Source organism: Gastrolobium bilobum, unplaced genomic scaffold (assembly GCF_033153095.1).
Source record: "Gastrolobium bilobum isolate Gb01-03AN ecotype WA unplaced genomic scaffold, APGP_CSIRO_Gbil_v1 utg1090, whole genome shotgun sequence".
Classification (NCBI taxonomy): Eukaryota; Viridiplantae; Streptophyta; class Magnoliopsida; order Fabales; family Fabaceae; genus Gastrolobium; species Gastrolobium bilobum.
The window spans coordinates 544292-558505 of record NW_026899797.1 but is presented as its reverse complement, the minus strand read 5'-3'; the positions used below and the strand labels follow the sequence as shown (position 1 = coordinate 558505).

At 31.8% G+C, this 14214-nt stretch overlaps 1 protein-coding gene across 1 annotated transcript; it reads right to left on the bottom strand.

Moving 5' to 3' along the window:
- Positions 1-4152: 4152 nt before the first annotated feature.
- LOC133293551 (stearoyl-[acyl-carrier-protein] 9-desaturase 6, chloroplastic-like) lies at positions 4153-6246 on the bottom strand. Its single transcript, XM_061492133.1, has 2 exons — positions 5785-6246; positions 4153-4716 (listed from the first exon to the last, which is right to left on the bottom strand). Exons 1-2 carry the CDS (start codon positions 6226-6228, stop codon positions 4153-4155), a joined length of 1008 nt encoding a protein of 335 aa, XP_061348117.1. The 5' UTR covers positions 6229-6246.
- Positions 6247-14214: the final 7968 nt, after the last annotated feature.

The window sequence follows — 14214 nt, the reverse complement described above, 5'->3', positions numbered from 1 at the left end:
CGTGATAGATTCTGACATTATTTCGTCTATCATATGCAATATTGATATATACGCATATTGGAGTTGTTTGACCCTTAATTTGGAGCGTTTGGATAGATAATCTATGCCTTTGGTATGCGTCTAGCTAGAAGTTTTTTTTTTTTTTTTTTAGGTTACCGGGAATAGAACACACAACCACACACCCACACTCGTAGACTAGCCCTAGTGGATAGCTAGAAGTATGTTCTGATGGGAGCACATTGAGTTTCATACCTTGACTCTCACCAAAAAAAAATTATATTTTTTTAACGAGTGTCGCCTACATCAATCTGCAATATAGACAATGACAACGAGATTAGAAAAAAAAATCAAATTTGAACAGTGTGGTAAACATCAACCTGCAGCACTGGTTTTTTAAAAATACATAAATAATATGAGGGATACTCATTAAAAAATATATATATAAAATTGATTACGTAGGAAGTGGGAACAGGGCATGGAACTCAACATTTCCTACTGGAAAAATACTTCAGGATACCAAACACGCAAATTACCTATCCAAATTACCAAACACGCAAATTTCCTTTCATTTAGACTCCGATGAACACTTCTATTAATATTTGGAAATAGTTTTCAATGACCATCAAATAATCCCATTAAAGCAACTAGACAGATAGACATAATAGGCCTAGGTTACGTACACGTTCTAAGATTAAGACATTAGAGTTGAAGATCCTTTTTTGAATGGGTCCAAGTTAATTTACTGATGCCCCTTATTGTTGATCATTTGACTTAGAATTGCTTGAGCTTTATCAACTATATAGATTGTGAATATGTCAAAACAAATGCAAGAGTACTAGTATTCTCTTTGACAGTTTTTATTTGTTTATTTTGTAAATGGGACAAATAAAGAGGAAATCAACTCATAAACAATACAAACTTGTCAGGCAACAAACCAGCAAGACACTCAAAATGATAAAGCATTCTTGTCATAATATGATGCTAGCAACCTAAACCTTCTTTACGCCGAAGACTGGTTACCCCTGCTTACTTAATTTTTATTGGATAGTCGAGACTCGAGAGCTTATAATATACTCAAGGATGGGGGGTTCACATTACCTTTAAGGATAGGTTATAGTAAAGTTAAAAAATAACAAAAATTTGACAACTCTGCCTTGGATATATATATATATATATATATATATATATATATATATATATATATATATATATATATATATATATATATATATGTATGTATATATGAAAAAACATTTCTCAAGTGTTTGAGATAATTTTATTTTCGGCTACTAAATCATAACCGTACAAAGATGGATTAATGGTGATAAAGGAAGAGAGAGAAAAAGGGAATCATAATCATTCAAAGGTGAATCAATTAATATAAGAAAATAAATAAATAAAACGACGTAGTTTTGGAGTAGCCGGAGATAAACTTATCTCAAGCTGCTTGAGAAATGTTTTTTCCTATATATATATATATATATATAGCATCAGGATCATTTTACACCAGTGTAAGTTACACTTTAAATCTTGTTCGTTGATCCCATTTATATCTAAGGGCTCAAATTTTTTAGTAATGTGAGTTATTAGATACTAGTGGATCAATGGTCAAGATTGAGTGTAAGGCTTCTAACTCTTACAATGGTGTAAAAATATCCTGCCATATATATATATATATATATATATATATATATATAGGGATAAGATCCGTTTACAAACTTTTTTTGCAAATTACACTAAGTGCGACTAGTCGTACACTGCATGATTAAAGTAGGATCGGTCGTACTTAGTGTAGTTTGTAAGAGTTTGTAAACAAAAAGTTTATAAATATAACATGCCCCATATATATATATACATATATATATATATATATATATATATATATATATATATATTGTTATGGACCTGACAAAGGCCCATATTCTAGAAGGACCAGTAAAAGACAATACAAAAGGAAGGGAATCTCCTATTAATGACAATCTTATCCAAACAGTTAAGCAGTTGGACTTGGGCCTCCAATATTCCTGAGAGGCCCAGAAGTACATTCATATCAGGTAACCCATCTATAAATAAAAGGGTTAAACTAATAAAGTACACACTCTCAAAACCCTCTCTCTTAGCTTGTCACTGTGCACACACCTCACTTCTTGACTATGTCGATTATTATTGTGCACAGTGATCAGCCTACATCAAGGGTATCTAATTCATAGATACTTGAGAGAGGGCACATAGATCCTACATAAAATATACCAGTCACCGGCTGGACATCTCTGTCTTTCAGACATAACATATATATATATTGGGCTTGTCGTTTCTCAAGCTACTTGAGATAATTTTATCTCCGGCTACTAAATCATAACTGTACAAAGATGGATAAATGATGATAAAGGAAGAGAGAGAAAAATGAAATCCTAACCATTCAAAGGTGAATCAATTAATATAAAAAAATAAATAAATAAAACGACGTAGTTTTGAAATGGCCGGAAAGTTATCGGAAAAATATTTTTCCCATGTATTGAAAAGTTTGAGTTGAGAGCATATTCTCTGGATTTCAAGGTCAACACAAATCACTAGTGTTAACTAAAATTTATAATGGGATTGTATACTAGATACACGCTAACGAGAGATTTCCGAATCTGAAGTCATGTTATTGTTATAAGCTGAAGATCAACCATGCATGTGAGTCAACTTGTATTGGATATACTCATGGATATGATGAGATAATTCTGTACACCTAATGTACATCATTATGTGTACTAAATCAATGAATTGAAGTGATATATAATCATTTTAAAATATAGAATATTTATGTCGCACAAGAACTTTACGTAACTGCTTGATGTTGATTGGGAAAATGCACACAACTTATGTGCTGCATCTATATGTAAAAAATTTCTCTAGCTCATATAAGGGAAATGCTTACATAAACCAATTGCACTAATCAAGTTCGCAAAGTTAGCAACTACGTGCATGTTAATTTCAATTTTTTTAGAGGAAATAATCCTTTTTTATTCAGGTACTCTCAAGTAGCTGAAGAAAAAAATATTTTTTAAAACAATAAAATATATTTTTTAAAATAAATTTATTTAAAATTAATTAATTTAAAATCATAATTTAAAATTGTTAAACTTTACTTCTTCTTTTTTGAAAATCTACAACGAATTCAAACTCTCTCTCTCTATATATATATATATATATTATTTTTTGTCTATTAATAATGTCATCCCAACTCAACTTGTAAATTGATAATATTATACAATTAGATATTAGCCATATTATTTTTAAAAAAATTATTAGTTAAAACATCTGAACAAAAGAAGATAAGGGAAGGTAATGATTACAAATTTAATAATTTAAAGGGAAAAGTTAAAAACCTCATGTTGTTTCTGTTAGAATTACTAATTACTCGTTATGCTTTTTGTGCATCGAGATAAATAATTGCACTTCTAGATTCAAATTTGGTACCTATGGAAAGGGAAGTGAGATGTTAACCACTAAGTGGGGTTATTCTGATTGTCATATTACTTTTATTTATTTATTTATTATATATTTTTACATAAATTTAATTTAAGCCGTTGAACTAATAATCTACTGACCCGGTATTCCAATTGAGTTGATGATTGATTCAAGTTTAATAACATTGCATCGGGCAAAAATCACAAGGGTTTTTGAAAAAAAATTTCCTGGTATAGAAACATTTTGAATAATGTACTACCGTAACATTAGGAAAATTATGATCCGTATTCATATTTAATTTTTGGGCTTCATGGAAAATGAGAAGACTCAAATGTGATATACAATTAAGAATGAAAATACCCTTATCTCATTGCACAACACTGTAGAATTCTTTACAAAAGTGATACAATGGAGAAATTTTGATGTTGTTTGGTATTCTTTAGGCAAACTGAAACCCTTCCAAACCCTAAACACATAGATCCATTATTTCAAGACTACAAAAGTGTACATTGGTGACAAACAATATCTTGATAACATTTTCTTTATTGCAATAAAAGTAATTTTTTATATCAAATTATTCAGGTGCACAAGCTGAGCAAACATCTAATGGAGGAGCTTATAAAACATTCAGGTTGCGTTTGAGTACAAGACAAATGATAAGTAATTAACAACTGAGATTAACATGTAGAATTTCCTTCATAGAAGCACCTCTTTGTTAAATATCCAGCTGAAGTTGACATCCATCTTCTTCTTTCGCGCGCGCTCTTCAGCACGCTCTTGCAGCCTTCTAATCCTGGGTGGAAGTCCACACACGAACTCCTGTGCACGCTTACCCTCACTCGTCAAACCCTCCAGCTTCTCCAATCTCCACCGTCCGATCAAGAACTCCATGATGTCTGCGTAATCACCGGCAGTGTATACGCCGAGGCGCTGTGCCACTGCAGAGAAATGATCGAAGAGGTGTGGGTCCCTCCCATCATAGACCAAGTGAGCTGGCATCGTGATCTTGTGGCGCATCATGTGTGATATGGCCATCATGGCTTCAGTGGGGTCCACTTCTAGAAGCTTCTCCACGATCCTTACGTATGCGTTCTCGTGCCGCTTCTCGTCTGCAGCAATGGTACCGCAAATGCGTGCAAGCACCGGATCACCACCCTCCTTACCCAACCGAGCCGTGTTACCGTGTGATACAAAAGTGGCTCGCTCTTGGAATGATGTGTAGACAAACCCCATATATGGATTGTTTTCTGTTCCCAGATCCTACAATATCAAGAATCATTTAATTTAAAACATACGTAATAAATTTAACTTCTATTGTTTGCTTAATTTGCATAAAGAATATATAATTATATTACAGTAGCTTAAAATAAAACTAGATGTTAACAACGATTAGCAACCCAAAAAAAATTGAAAATTATATTTTGAATACTAGTAATTATTAATTTCAATATTGACCTATTTAAGCAAATATTTACACAAGGTTACTCCTTTCTTCTGTCAAACGAGAGATACAGAGTGTGCATATATTATAAAGGAAGTTCATATTATTTACTAATATTTTTACATATTATTATGTAGTATCACTTCATGCTTTTAGTTAATATTAATAAATGATGAATAACAATTTTTCAAAATATTAATGAATATGTAAAGAACCAATTCAATCCAAAAGCTTAAGCTGTTGGGTAAGGCTACATCAATAGTTTTATATATCTCAACACGCCGCCTCACACGAGAACCCACTGGACTTGAAGGGTGGACGATGCATAGGCCACCTACCTGTGCGAAGAAAGAAATTCCACTAAAAAGAAAGAATCAATTCAACCCAAAAAGCTTAAGTAGTTGGGTGAGGCTACATCAATGATTTTATATATTAGTATAAAAATATTCTACGCTAATAGTGTTGACCAATTATAGCTAGATTCCTTTCTTCTTTGGATAAAATTCTTCTCTCGTACGTATGTGTGTATAAATGAACAAAAGAATGCATGCCAATAATATAATGAATAAATTAATACAGGATGGCTACGAAACATATATAAGAAAAGATTTGTCAAACACAAAACGTGAAACGTTAATTTTCAAATAAAGAATGACCCCGTGTGTGTGTGAGCGCGCGCAAGTGCGTGAGTTGACAAACAAAATGAAATTAAATTATAGCAGTTCTCCCCAAGCTAACTGACTACGAAATAACTGGTTCAATTCAGCAAAATAACTAAATAGAATGAAATGAAATTAAAAAAAAAAAAACTAGCAAGTAGCCAAATAGCAATCCAAAAATATAAGTCAAAAGAAAGAAAGATCATATATTATTAATGTATATATCACCATGCCAGCTCCAATTAGGTAATGGATAGTCTTCTCAACCATGAGCATATCGACCCGACCCGAGAGATAAAGATATGTTTTGAGCAAATCTCCATGCCTATTCTCCTCAGCAGTCCAAGAGCGTGACCACACAGCCCATGGGGTTTGACATGAACCCGTCTCATCTCCAACACCATCAAGCTTGTTTATCCAAGTCTGGTACGTTGGCAACGCTTCCTCAGTGATCATGTCACCAACCAGAACCACTAGGAAATCATCTGGAAGCTCAGCCGTTCGATCTCGTAGTTCCTTGACCTGATCGGTGAACTCATCCAACGGCAGTGATGAGTCAGGCAACAAGTCACGGGGTTGCCAACTTTGCTCCACAGGCTTCACCAGTGGAAGGAGACTCTGCGATGCCCAGCTCTCCAGTGACTTGAAAATTTCTATCTTCTGCGGTGGCATTGAATGCGTCTTTCGGTTAGAGATGGCAGATACTATTGAACGATAGTGTCTTGCGGTTTGGGATGGTGGATGACGATCATGATAGGAATAGGAACCACTTGGGCTCCATGCAAGTGCTACACGTTGGGTACACATTGATATCATTGTTGTTTGCAATTGCGTTGTTTGTGAGTACCTGAAGCTTCAAGCCACCGATTATATATAAAATCATTCTAGAGATGTCGTCATGTATCCAGTCAATTAATTTATTGATGCCATATATATAGAAGACTTTCTAAAAGAATAATTAATGTATCTACTATTGAATAATTAGTGCACTCAACTGCATAGACTAGACTTGTAACGTCCTCTAATTATTCCAATATATTTAATAATAAATAAATAAATAAAAATATCTGTAAAAATAAATCTAGAAAGATTAACTGGAAATGTTAACATCTTTCATTATTTATACATGGATGTAAGTGAGTACAAACTTTTTATACTCTAAATATTTTACATTAGTTCCACACATATATTACATTCCTAACTACATAAGGTTACAATGTTTATTCAATACATACTTCTCATTCTAGTCTAGCCTATAGGTGTAGGATTCCACACTGCCTGCATGGAATATGGCTACTTCTCCTTGGTTCCTAACAGGGCATAAAAATAAATATTCACAGTCCATCCTTCTCCAGAAAAAGATAAGTTAGGCATAATGATTTTCTGGAAATGTTAACACAAAATAAACAAATGTGAAATAATTCTCAGTAATATTGAGATTTTTAAACTATAACCATTTACAGCCGTAATAACAAAAAATATCAATTTCTCAAGTTTATTTCATAAACTGAAATAATAACATAAATAATAATAACAAATTGTGTAATATTTAACTGAAGCTAATTTAATTCCCAATTTTGTGGGTCTCCTGCATGTGAAAAGTTATGTTATGGCGGAGCTCAAGCCATGATAAGACGTCCATTACCCTAAAACTTTCTTAACCCAAACTTTTGTGGGTCACTTCACAGCAGCATCATTCAATTAAAATTTACATATTCTCTTAATATTCATTTGGTACCAAATAATTTATTGTATCTTACTAAAGAAAATTTAAAATTTGATAAAAATCACAATAAGAGGTAGAACAAAATTAAAAAAAAAAATTAAGGTAAGACTATAGTTGAAAATAATATTAAATAAGAGAAGGAATTAAGAAGATATTTTGACAAAATAACAGCATTACAATTTTTTAAAAATAAATTAATTAATATAACTGAAAGGAAGAAAATGGAGAGAGGATTTTACTCTCTCAATATTAACTTTTCCTTATTATCTCTTCATCTTCTTCACCTTACGTATTCTCTTCTTCTTCGTAAACTTTTCTTTTATATATATATATATATATATATATATATATATATATATATATATATATATATATATGTTATTAGGTGCTGATTCATTCCTTTTTTCTTCTTTTTTTTTTCATCATTATAGTAATATCATTTGACTTACATCACTCTAATTAAAAAGCATGACAATTATGGCTTGGAGGGGGTGTTCCACGTGGCCCCTCCTTGTTATTATTTTATTAATAAATAATATTTATTTAATTCTTATAAATAATAATTATAGTATTGTTATTATTTTTAAATAATGATTTAGGAGGTTTAGTAATATATTTAATTAGAAATAATTTACTGTGATTATTATAAGAATTTTAAGAAAATAATTTAATATATATTTATTGATTATTATTAATATTTTCCACTGGTATAGTTTATTTCCATTATGATTTTAAACACATATGGTTTTATTAACAGTTGTTATAATATTAAATTAATAAATAAAACAGTACATATCTATAATTTATCTATCATTCAGTTAAATATTTTATTAACTAATCAATGTTTCATATTAATACTCATATTAGTTACTATTTACAGTTAGTGGTATAATGTATATTTACATGTTAAAATTTAAATATTATATTTACCATATGTATTTAAATATTTATAGGTTTATAGTATTCATCATACGACTTATCATAAACTACATTTAATGTTGCACTTATCATTCTATGTAGTTACATATGTAACATAAATAAATTTATTTATTAATTTATTTATTTATTAGTAATAATAATTTATTTATTTATAGGAAATTATTATTATTATTAAATAATAATATTATTATTATTATTTTATACATTATTACTTGATTATTATTATTATTATTTTATTTTATTTGTATTCGGTTATTACAAGACTCAGAAGGAATGAATGCCGTGCTGTATTTTTTTATGATTATGTGATGCATGTATTATACGTATATGAACCATGACGATTTATTTCACCTTTCCGAAGCTTCAACTCTGTCAAGAAGAAGGGAACACATATAACATGTTGCGATATATAGACTCCGCTTGAGGCCTCAAATAGGGTACACAAATACGGTACGAAAAATTTGTATTCGAGTCTATTTGTTTTTAAATTTGTATCATATTTATGTTAGCAAAAATTAATATTAAAAAATTTGTGTTGTGTTCGCATTAATTTACAAATATAAAATTGACTTATATTAATTTTTTTTATAAGTTTTTCATGTAGTGTAATATTATATAGGAAAAATATTTTTACAGTTACTGCAGATAAGTTATCTGCATTCATTCACAAAACGACGTCGTTTTAATATTGAAATCTTAACAAATTATAAATATAAAGATTATTATAACCCTGAAATAAATTAAAATTACAAAAATATTAGGATTTTTGCAAAACGACGTCGTATTAGACTTACTGAAAATAAGTTATCTGCAGTGACTACAGAAAAAGCAAACTTATATTATATTGTGTCAATTCACATAATAAATAATATATTTTAAGATTAAAAAATTATTCATTTTGTGTTATGTTTGAGATTTGCAAAATATTTTAAAGAAAAAGTCGTCCATACTGTGGACGATTCATCCAAACGACAAGATTGTTGGAAATAATCAAGTATGAGTTGTAAAGAAGTATCACATAGACTAGACATAGACCAAGTGATGACCATATAAGTGCAAAAGACCCATAAACCTACAGCCTTAAGGTTTTGGGTTGAGATGTGGTGTCGGCCCACTTATTATGGTTTGTCATTTGGCCCATTGGTGGATGTACCCTTTGCAAAGGGTTTTGGGCTCCCTCGTTGCATTCCCAACAGTGGTATCAGAGCCAACGATCTGGGCCAAGTGTTTGGAAGGCCTCCGCAGAAGGCTAGTATGACCCTAATATTTGAAAGAGAAAAAAAAAAGACTTCCGCAGAAGTTGCCCTTAGGGTAAGAATGATATTGGGCCTCATACTTGAGGGAAGATGTTGGAAATAATCAAGTATGAGTTGTAAAGAAGTATCACATAGACTAGACATAGACCAAGTGATGACCATATAAGTGCAAAAGACCCATAAACCTACAGCCTTAAGGTTTTGGGTTGAGATGTGGTGTCGGCCCACTTATTATGGTTTGTCATTTGGCCCATTGGTGGATGTACCCTTTGCAAAGGGTTTTGGGCTCCCTCGTTGCATTCCCAACAAAGATTTATAAAGAGATGTCACATCAACCAAACTACCAAAGCCGTATGTATTTGAAGGAAAATAAATTTGAATAATTGAATGTAGGGATATATTTTTTTTATGTTGCAGAAAAAAAATTACCTCATGTTGTGAAAATAAAAAGTATAAGTGAAACCCATATATAAGATGAGAGAAAAAAAAGTACTGAAATCTAACCTCTTTTTGTGTGTGTAAGAGAGTTATTTATCTTATATAAAATGAGATAAACATAACCCTTGAATCACGTTTATTTTTCTCGGGAAGGAGGCAGGAGGGAAGGTACTTGTTGACTCCTGTTATAAGATTGAACATCATCCTGCTGTTACATAAGATGCAAATTTAGAGTTGTTTGTTTGGATTTTTAAAAAAATTAATTTTTATCTATTTTTTATTTTAGGAGTATTTTTTATAAAAGTTAAAGCTATTTATATTTCTATAAAAATATTTAATTTTTGAAAAAAATATTTGGCTTTTGACTTTTGTTTTGCTTAGAAGTTAAAATTTTTAGTTTCTGAAAAAATAAATTTTTGACTTTTTTTTGTGACTTCTGCTTTTTTTAAAAGCAGACATTCAAACGAACTAAAAATGAGAAGTGCTTTTGAAGAAAAAAAACTCAGCCAAACGGGCCCTTAATCACCAATGCAGAAGCGAGCGCCTGTCTGCTATGTTTATGATACGGTGTTCATCAATCGATCCAAATTAATTTAAATTGCGGTGACTGAATTAAAAAATTGACAATCGAAAATCAAAAACTAAAAAAAAACTCACATATTTTAATTGGATTGCATTGGTTTTAGATTTGGTTGGTAAAAACCTATTTAATCTAAACCGATCCAATGTATTATGTATTTATTATTTTTGAAAAAATGATGATTTGGAATCTTGTTAGTTTGTAGACTTGAAATTTTGAATATCATTGATAGCAAATTATATTGTTTTAATTTTTTATTGTCTATTAATATATTTTAACTATTCATGAGTTTTAAGACTTGTTTTAGATTGAATACTTGAATTTTTCAATGATTTGTTATGTTGAATGACTTTATTTTGATATAGTTAGTAATTTATATGACTGAAGTTTTAGATTTTTCGAAAACTAGTCAATTAAATTGGATTGAATTGGATCGAATTTTAAAAAAAAAATCAAACCAAATAGATGAGTAAATAATCAAATCAAATAGATTAGATCGGGTGATTTTTGGTTCAAAATCGATACAATTCAGACCACGAACACCTCTAGTTTATGTCTACATTTCGGATTTGAAAAGTAAATTTTTTTTATTCTAACCTTAATTATCTTTTCGAGATGAGTGTGAAATTAATCCCGAGTCTGGATTGATTTGGATAAAAACTTATTTTGTCTTTCCAAATTTATGTGTTATGCTAAGTAGCATAAAACAAAACTTTTAAAACTGGAATATGATGGTCAAAAGCCCTGTAAGTTTTTTTTTTTTTTTTTTTTTTAAATTAAGAAGTTAAAGCCCTGTAAGTTGAGACCAACAGTTACTTACCATTTTTATTTATTTATTTGTTTCCTTATATATTTTGGGCTACGAGAAAAGGGCCTAAATTTTGTTTCCGTTTGATTTTTTAAACGATTACAAAACATAACAAAATAAGGTACGAAGAGGAAACAAATAAAAATATTTGTCAAAAGAAAAACTATGGGATAATATTTTTTCCACAACGTATTGAGAAACCAATGTTCCTTATCAGTTATCACTGTTAACTCAAGCATTTAAGCGAGACTCTCTCCCAAATCTAGAATCTTGTCGGCGATTTCGGTTCCTGGTCCACATTGGCTACTGTCAGCCGCCGCCGGCCCACCTCCGCCGAAGAGACGTATGAATTGTTCCTTTAGAGAGAGACCCGTTACAGTTGGTTTTTCGATTTTGGTTTATTTGTTTTGTTTCAATTCTTGTGTATCCGAGCCACCTGCGGCCAATACCAAAAGGCAAAAGCTATCGAAATGACGAGAAAACTTTCGGTACAAATGTTATAGGTACATTCTTATTAAAAGGAGAAAAAATTTGGGACTCAAAATTTTTTTAAAGAAAAATATAGATTGAAATGAAAAATTCTTTTTCCTTTTTTAGGATGGTAAGAAAAAATTTGATATCCTCCGATGACACCTAAATTATCTCGTATCCTAGGGAGTTGATTTCCTTAATCTGACATTTATTTCGTCAAAGTTGGTCATTCAAAAACAAAAACTCATTTTGCTGTTATGACAAACAACTAATAATATAATATATTAAGAAACACAACTTCCAGCCATTCCCAACCACTTTTTTTAAGAAAGAAACAAGATGCAGAAACAGCGACAGAGGCTCACCGAGAAGAATCGATTCCCTCCATTTTTATGGCCAATCTCAATAGAAATACTTGGAATTTTGACTAGCTAATTTATTTATTAGATTTTTATGTCACTGCCCTATTAAAATAATCTTGATTAATTTTTTAGCGTTAACCTTAATTAATTGTATTTTATTTACGTAATTTTTTGAATTTTATATTTTTCCTTTACTTAGTTATTTAACATATTATCAAACAAAATTATAAATATAAGCTGAGACTATTCTCAGGCAGGTTTAGGAGGAGCCTGTGACGTGAGACCAACACCAATGAGCTAAGTTTAACCAACCATACCAAGTGAATCTAACATCATATCTCAATCCAAAATCGTAAGACATTGGATTCATGAGTCTATCCACTTATATATACTTCACTTAGTCTACCAATCAATGTGGGACTCATCACACTTGAATATCTCAACAATCTCTCCCTCAAGTGTGAAATCCACCATTGATATGTTTTTCCTCAACCGAGTACCCTGGGCTCAAGTACTCAACTCACCTCTAGCCTAACAACAGGCTAGCTTGAGCCTAACCCGACTCTGATACCAGTGTCAGTAAGGATGTGCAAAATAATCAAAAAATTGAACCGAACCGAACCGCCCCTTAAAGTAATCGGTTTTTTAAAAACCAGTTCATGAACCGAACCGATTTTTAAAGAACCAGTTCATGAACCGAACTGGTTTTTAGAATCAGTTTAAGAACCGAACCGGTTTTTAGAACCAGTTTAAGAATCGAACCATTTTGAATCGAACCGAACCATTTCTGAACCGAACCGAACCGAACCGTTTTCAACCCGAACCAAATTAATTTTTATAACTTTATTTTTTAAATCTTTAATTTTTTTCTTTTCAAAAGAGGGTCGACCTGAACCGGTTCCGAACCGAACCGTTTCCGAACTGGTTTCGAACTGAACCGTTTTCAACCGAACCGAACCATTTAAACCAATTCGGTTCAGTTTTTCAAAAAAAACCGGTTCGGTTCGACCCATGCACATCCCTAAGTGTCAGGTGGGTACAAGGAGAAGCCCATGGCTGGAGACCACCACCAATGGACTAAGGCTAAACTAACCATATCAAGTGGATCTGAACCATATCTAAAACCAAAATCTTAAAGCATTGGGTTCATGAATCCATTCACTTATATACACTTGACATCTTCATTACCAACCAATGTGAGACTCATCATATTTGAATATCCTAGCAATCTCTCCCTCAAATGTGAAACCCAACATTGGATTAGACTCCCTTAGACCCTCCTGACAATTATATTAGAGTCGGGTTGGGCTCGACCTAACCAGGTGTTTAGCTAGGAGGCGGGTTAAGTACTTTGGGCTTGGGTAATCAAGTGAGGGGGAGCATAAAATGTTAGAGATATATAAAATCATTAATGTAGTCTCACCCAACAACTTAAGCTTTTGGATTAAAATGGTTCTTTACATGGTATTAGAGCCTCAATGTCCCGGGTTCGATCCTCACCACCCCCTATTTTCTTTGTGAAATTTCTTAATAATGTAGGTTGGACCTGATGCATCATCCACCTTTCAAGACCAATGGGCTTTCTTGTGAGAGGGCTTGTTAGAGATATATAAAAGTATTAATTTAGTCTCACCTAACAACTTAAGCTTTTGGGTTAAGATGACTCTTTACAAATGTTGGAAATTGAAAATCGCGCAACACAAAAATTTAAAACGAAAAAGATAAAGGGAGAGATAAAATTGACACGATGATTTATCCTGGTTCTCCCACTGTAGGTTACGTCTAGCTTATATGTACTATATTCACCTCAGCTGAGAGTAGGACCCCAGTTGCCTTTCTTCTGACTTCGCCAATAAGGGTCGTCATTAGTATGTGAAGTATGAGTCATGCCCAATATTCTCCCACTTGATAAATGCTTCACATGTTTCTCAAATCCCAATGCAGCTGTACACCATTCGAACTTCTCTGAAGTCACTGCTTTGGTCAGAAAATCAGCATTGTTGACCTTTATATCAACCTTCTCCAGTAATACAACCTTGTCTTCAATCTCCTCTCTAATGAAATAACACTGTATGCCG